Below are 7,500 nucleotides of genomic sequence, written 5' to 3' on the forward strand. Positions count from 1 at the left end.
ACACACACACACACACACACACACACACACACACACACACACACAGAAGGGGATGAAATGCTGGCTTCCGAGCCAGTTTGCCTCACAGAGAACAATGCTTACTCAAAGTGACAAATTTTGTGGGCATTACTTATGCTCCAAACCCCCTCTCAGTCGAGCCTCTGAGCCGGCCGGGCCAGCTGTTAGCACTGTTTTCAGTTCACTTCCCTGTTTAATGCACTGGAAGCCAAGCTAATGACCTCCCTCTCTCTCTCTCTCTCTCTCTCTCTCTCGTTCTGTGACTCTAGCTCTTTTTATTCGATCTCTCTTTCTCTCATTCCGTTTTTTACTTCTTATGCGCGCTGTCTGTCGTGTTCCGATTCGATCACTGTCTCACTTAGTCTCCTTCTCTTTCTTTTTTTTCTCTCTCTCCTCTCCTTCCTCTGGGGCGTAGACAAGTCAGACTCCGTGAAGAAGTCCAGTGACATGGACGACCTCTACACCTCCCTCCTGTCCAATCAGAACTACTCCTTCCAGCAGGACTCCTCCTCCTCCTCCTCCTACTTCTCGGGGAGCGGCGGCGGCGGTGGCGGGAAGACCTCCGGCGGCAGCGGCGGCGGAGGCCTGATGGACGACCTGATGTCCGGGCTGGACTCGCACGCCATGTTCAGCTCCGACTCGGGCATCGAGATGACCCCCGGCGACCCGAGCGACTCGTCCCGCAAGATCGCAGAGTCCGACCGCGGCGGCGGCGGCGGCGGCGGCATCGGCGGCGGGATCACGTCCGACTACAACTACATGGACATCAGCCGCCCGCAACAGCAGCAGAAGCAGCAGCAGCAGCAAAGCCCTCTGGACGATGACGACGACGACGACGACGACGACTGGGGGAACATGGGCAGCACCATCAAGTCCAAGCCCAGCGACCTGCTCTCCGGCCTGGGAGGCCTGGGCGGGATGGGAGCCAGTAGCGGTAGCGTTAGCACCGGAGGAAACATAGCCGGGGGCTACATGGAGAAGGGCGGCCCAGGGGCAGGGGCCGGTGCCCAGGGGGGCCCAGGGGTGGAGACCCTGGGGCCGGCGCTGGACGCCCAGTCCTTCCCGTACGTGGAGGAGCCGTCCGACGAGGAGCTGTCGGACTACCAGCCGTACCGCTCGCCGGGCGCCGGGAGCAGCGCCAGCCCCGTGAAGATCACGCTGACGGAGACGCCGCCGCGCTCGCCCTCCCCGTCCATGACGCCCGGAGGGCCCCCTGCTGTGTCGGAGAGGGACAGCATCCTGAGCCTGGGCCTGGAGGGAGTGCCCACCGTCACCCTGTCTGAGCCAGAGGACGACAGTCCTGGATCCACACCGCCCCTCACAGGTACAGACGCACACACACACACACACACACACATGGGAGAGCACTGAATTGTCCACACCACCCCTCACAGCTACAGACACACACACACACACACACACACACACACACACACTCACACACATATGCACACACACACACACACACACACACACACACACGTACACACATGGGAGAGCACTGAATTGTCTACAGCACACCTCACAGGTACAGAGGCATTAGCACACACACCCACACACCCACACCCACACCCACACACACACACACACACACACACACACATACACACACACACACACACACACACACACACACACACACACACAAATACACACACATACTGTACAAACACACACACACTCACACACTTTAAAAGCAATGAGCCTGAGCCAGATTATGAAAGCATATGGTAGACCTAGTAGGCTAGTAGACCTAGAGCATACAATATGAAGATGTAGGTCATTGAGTGTTCACATACTGTATACTGTATTTGTGTGTTGTTACGGCCGGCTCGTTCACTGACCGTAACATAAAGGGAAACGGACAACAAGGTTCCAATTTATAATTTATTAAGATTAAGCAATAACGATAATACCAAACTTAAAGGTATCTAGGGGGAAATGAGTATTGGCGTGTGCGTGTATGTGTGAATGCAATCAGTGTTAGTAAGTAAGATGACTAAATGATGAATAAAGGAAAATAGAAAGAGATAAGAGATAAGGGGAGAGAGAGAATAATGTGCCAGTGCAGAAGGTATTCGAAATGGGTGTCTGCAAGAGAGAAGAAAAGTGCCTAAACTGAAAGAGAGGAGAACTCCTTTTCTAAAACGGATAGTTCCGGTCCTTGATTATGATTGGCTGAATCGCGTTCGATGCCGTTGTATATAGGACGATAAACACACACCTTGACCGCATTTCGTTCTATAGTAATGCGCTAGCACAAAACTAGCAGTGGCTGCGTCTTGTTGTTGCATGGCAACCATTCATATGGAGGGAATATATTTCTTGGCGGAAGAATGATTATCTATGAATACAACGTTACTTTTTCGTTGCTGTGCCTTTGTTTCATGAAATCTTGCTAGATCGACGTGGTAACCGTTTTAGAAAAGCAATAAGCCACTCGAGGCCGTGCGTTATACTGTATAATCGAACAGCGAAGGGGGTTTCTCCGCTTGCTCCGCTTCGCGTCGTGCCTAACAACGCCCCTTAGCTGTTCGATTATACAGTATAACGCACGGCCTCTCGGGGCTTATTGCTTAAATATAGCCGCACCTTAATGCAGGTGTACACATTTAACCTAATCAGGCCCTCCCTGCCCGTGCACTGACAAGGAGAGGCCTGTAGGGGCACAGGGGGTCGTGACAGTGTGTTGAATGTGCGTGCATTTGTGACCATTTGTGTGGTTGTGTTTGTGTTTGTGTGTGTGTGTGTGTGTACATGTGTCTGTGTGTGTGTGTGTGTGTGTGCAAGAGAGAGAGTGTCCACATGTATTTGTTTGTATTAAATGTGTGTTGCATTTGTGATCATTTGTGTGGTTGTGTTTGTGTGCTTCCTTGTATGTGTGTGTGTGTGTGTGTGTGTGTGTGTGTGTGTGTGTGTGTGTGTGTGTTGAGGTGACCTGCTCTCTGTGTGAGTGGCTGGACTCCACATGCTCTCTCCACGGAAGCTCATATTAGAGCAGATGGCATCCACAGGGGACATACCTGCTGCCCTCACTGACCTCTCCCTCTCTCTCTCTCTCTATCTCTCTCTCTCTCTCTATCTCTCTCTCCCTCTCTCTCTCTCTCTCTGTCTCTCTTCCTCTCTCTCTCTCTCTCTTTCTCACCCTCCCTGTCCCTGCTGTCTGAATGTATGTATCTCTGTCACTCCTCTCTTTCTCTTGTTTATCAATCAATCTGTCTCTTTTCCTCCTCTCCCTTCCTTCCTCGTTATCTCTATCTCTCATTTCTCTCATATCCGTCTCTCCTCTCCTCCCTCCCTTTCATTCCTCTGTCCTTCCATCGCTCCATTTTTTTTATCTCATTGCACCTTCTCATGTCACCATCCCTCTCGTCTCTCTCTGTTCTGTCGTCTCCTCTCATCCATTCTCTTTTCCCTGCATTCTCTCTCTTCCCTCCCCCCCTCTCTCCCTCTCTCTCCCTCTCTCTCTCTCTCTCTCTCTCTCTCTCTCTCTCTCTCTCTCTCTCTCTCGTTCTTCCTCTGTCTATCTCTCCTTTCACAGAGGAGTCGGACTCCCCTTCCGACCTCAAGTACAAGACGAGCGGCTCCAAGAGCTTCACCCCAGACAAGTCCCCGAGCCCCACCACGGCCAAGCCCAGCGGCCCCTCCTCCTCCGGCGCCGCCTTCCCGCGCTCCTCCCACGACGCCGAGGGCAGCAGCGGCGGCGAGTCCGGCGACTCGGAGATCGAGCTGGTGTCCGAGGAGCCGGCGTCCGCCGCCGCCTCCGGCTACATGAGCTTCAGCAAGCCCTCGTCCGCACCACCACCCCCCACCTCCGCCGCCGCGGCCGCTGCCCCGGCTCGTTCTGTGACCTCCGCCCCTGCCCCCTCCTCCGCCGCTACCCCTCCGCTCCTGCCCGCTGCCGGGCCGGGCCTCAACCAGTACAGCATCCTGCGCGAGGAGCGCGAGGCCGAGCTGGACAGCGAGCTGGCGCTGGAGTCGTGCGGCGAGGAGAGCCCCAAGCGTGCCGGCCTCAAGGGCGCCCAGCAGCAGCAGCAGCAGCGTAAGCCCGACGCCACCCCGGCGATGCCCGCCTTCGTCGCCGCCGTTCCCGCTGCCACCGTGACGCCCTCGCCTCCTCCGGTCGCCCCCGCGTTCGCCCCCTCCGCTCCCGCCGCCGCCAAGGCCCCCGCCGTCGAGGAGGTCAAGGCCAAGCCCAGCGTCCCGGCCCCCAGCACCCTCTCCTTCACCCCCAGCAGCAGCAGCAGCAGCAGCGGCCCCGAGCCCAAGCAGGAGAAGCCGGCGGCCGAGGAGAAGGGGAGGAGCCCTGGCCAGAGCAAAGGGCCCGACAGACAGGTGGCTCCGCCTCCACCCCTCCTCCAGGGCCTCACCAAGCAGAAGGGTAAGTAAGGCCAAAGATTGTCTATTTACCAGAATTTGCCCTCTTATGAATCGCCTCGCTTTATAAAGCGTCTCTGGTTACAGAAGGGGTAAGGCCTCCTCTGTCTTTATATAGAGGGGATGGGTGGACTGGGTGCAGCCGTACTACACGCAGTGTTTCTGTTTAGGGAACAAAAAAACAGTGGTTATGGAGCTAGAGCAGCATGCAGCTATGTGTGTGTGTGTGTGTGTGTGTGTGTCCGTGTCCGTGTCCGTGTCCGTGTCCGTGTGTGTGTCTGTGTCTGTGTCTATGTCTGTGCGCCCACATTTGGTTCTCGTTCTCTGGTTTGTTTATGTTTGGAACACTGGTGGAGACGCTATGACCCAAAAACCTTGTGTGTGTGTGTTTGTATGTGTGCTTTTGTGTGTTTGTGTGTGTGTGTGTGTGTGTGTGCTTGTGTGCTTGTGTGTATGCGTGTGTGCTTGGTGTGGCCCAAAATCTGTCTTTTTCATTGTGGGTGTTTATTTTAGTGATGCTTAGACTCCTCTGCGAGTGCTATCTTGGCTATTTATGGATTTTGTCTGCTTACATCAGAAAAAAAATAGGCTACTTGCAGTGTTTCCCTTATTTTACCTCTGGTCACTGAGTACTTTTTCTAAAGTCCTTGGAGACAAAGAAAAAAAATGCTAAAATTACACATGGATGACAGGAAGCTCAAGAGGACAGTCTGTGGAATGTTCTAGAATGTAGGCGACTCCTTCTAGACTCCAGCTAGCAGCAGGCTGCCTGTGGAAGGTCTGTGTGAGGCTAGCGTTGCATCAGCTAGCGTGTGGCTAATTGAAGTCTCCTGTGTGTTACATCAAACTGTGTGTGTGTGTGTGTGTGTGTGTGTGTGTGTATAGACAGACAAAGCCTGTCTTATGATGGGTAGCTGGTAGCAGTGGACAACAGTCTCTTTGTACTGTATCGCTCTTTTGCACGTTTTCTCTCTCTCTTTTGTTTAGCTTTTTTGCCTGTCTATGGAGGATAGAGTCTATCCTACCCTCTGGTCCGAAGTGCTTTTTGTCTGTCTCTTTCACTTCTCTCTCACTGTGCATGTCTTTCACTGTCATTGTGATTCTCTGTCTGCTCATCCCTCTCTCCGTCCCTCCTTCAGTGTCGTTCGCTCACTGTCTTTGTTGTTCCCTCTCTCCCTCTCTTCTCTCTCTCTCTCTCTTTCTCTCTCGCTCTCTCTCTCTCTCTCTCCCCCCGTCTCTGTCTGAACCCATCTCTTGTCCTTTGTTTTGTGAAGAGCTCATATGCGTTAATGTCCTGATCTGGGGAGAGACGAGAGAGAGAGAGAGAGAGAGAGAGATAGAGAGAAAGAGGGAAAGAGAGGGGATATATACTGTATATAGAGAGAGCTGTGACCTCTGTGTTAAGGCTATTCAGCTTTAACATGACATACTGTGACACTGCAGCATAACACACACACACACACACACACACACACACACACACACACACACAGACACACACACACTGTGTGACACTAAGTAGCAAATCCTACGGCCAGTCTCTGGAAGGCAATCCCCATTTAATGGTGTAAACAACAAGTCGATGTGGGCGCAAGTCTATGAGTAAGTGGGAGTCAGCAGTACTCCGCACTTGTCACCTGCCTTGTGGGGGAGCCTGGAGTGGATTTGGGAGCCTTGTGCCGCCCCCTCGGCATTTTGGGAGAGGAGCGCCGTGTTTCACACTGCTTACCGAATGGATTCTCTGTCAAGATTGTGCTTGCTGACCATTGCTGACCAGGCATATAGGCATCTAAAGGATTAAAGTAGTGCAGAGTGTAGAGTATCTCTGGTGGGATTCGGAATGTATTACACACACACACACACACACACACACACACACACACACACACACACACACACACACACAGACGCACACACACAGACGCAGACACACATACCCACACACACACATTAAGCTCATCTTACCCTTTTGTTTCCCAGAATGTGCATTTGTGGACATATTGAACTGTTACTGACCAGAGGAAGCTAAGGCTAGTCTACACCACATCATCACAATTAGATCATCCAACTCTAGCCTGTCAGTCTCACGCACACACACACACACACACACACACACACACACACACACACTCACAGCAATGGGCAAAGTCTGGCAAACAAGCAGGCTGTCTCCCTCCTCCACTAAAGCTATTGTGTGGCATATGGGAGTTTGGGACCTGTGCTCGTGGTATCAAACTAGACAAAGGATTTCACCAAATTGTTGAAATGCCCTTTTAATTCATGAATTCACTGTTGCTCATTGCCAGACTTTGTTCTTTGCCAGTCAATAAAATTAAAACCCCTTGAGTGTACCCCCCCCCCCCCCCCCCCCTCCCTCGCCCCTCCCTCGCCCCCCCTCCCTCAGTAGCCATCTGTTGTGGTACCAGCAGACCAACCAACGGAGTGAGCAGCAGGCCTCTCGTTTAGGCGTGGCTCTGTTGCACACGGCCGCTCCCAGTGCTTCCTCCGCCTCTAGCGCTGCCATCCGCCATCCTCCCCAACTCACTGGGCAGCACGGCAGCGCACATAGCAGGAAGCACTCCTGTGTGCGTGTGTGTGTGTGTGTGTGTGTGTGTGTGTCTGTGTGTGTGTGTGTCTGTGTCTGTGTCTGTGTCTGTGTCTGTGTCTGTGTCTGTGTCTGTGTCTGTGTCTTTGTCTGAGACATTGACTTTATGAGTGTATGGAGCTGAACCATATCTGTTGTCAAAGCAGCCTCTTTCCATCCATTCGCACATCCGTCCATCCAAGCATGCATGCATGCATCCTATGCATCCTATACATCCTATACATCCAGCCATGCGTCCATCTCTGCGCGGGCCTTGTGGGCACTTCTTGATGGCAGAGTGGAGTGGGCATCTCCGAGCTGTGGGCCAGATGCCCGGGGCTGGTGGCTGATGGAGGCAGCCTGTGCCTCAGCCTCTGCCTCGGCTCTGCTCCCTGCTAAACTGGGCCAGTGTGGTTATGTCACCTCTCCCAGGACAGAGACAACGGGAGACCCGGGAGCCTCCTGGTGGCGAGACCGAGGTATTGCAGCTCACGGTTGCACTGCCGAGTCACACAGCCTTA

The 7,500-nt window shown here is 53.4% G+C and overlaps 1 protein-coding gene across 2 annotated transcripts in view; it reads left to right on the forward strand.

Annotated features, from left to right (window-relative positions):
• The window catches only part of rtn1b (reticulon 1b), a 54,515-nt gene that overhangs the window by 23,338 nt on the left and 23,677 nt on the right, over positions 1–7,500 (forward strand). For both annotated transcript variants that reach the window (XM_062550560.1, XM_062550561.1), the window contains exons 2-3: positions 434–1,342; positions 3,560–4,399. In XM_062550560.1, coding sequence (XP_062406544.1) covers positions 434–1,342; positions 3,560–4,399 — 1,749 coding nt within the window. The remainder of the gene's footprint in view (positions 1–433; positions 1,343–3,559; positions 4,400–7,500) is intronic.

Source organism: Sardina pilchardus, chromosome 12, assembly GCF_963854185.1.
Source record: "Sardina pilchardus chromosome 12, fSarPil1.1, whole genome shotgun sequence".
NCBI lineage: Eukaryota > Metazoa > Chordata > Actinopteri > Clupeiformes > Clupeidae > Sardina > Sardina pilchardus.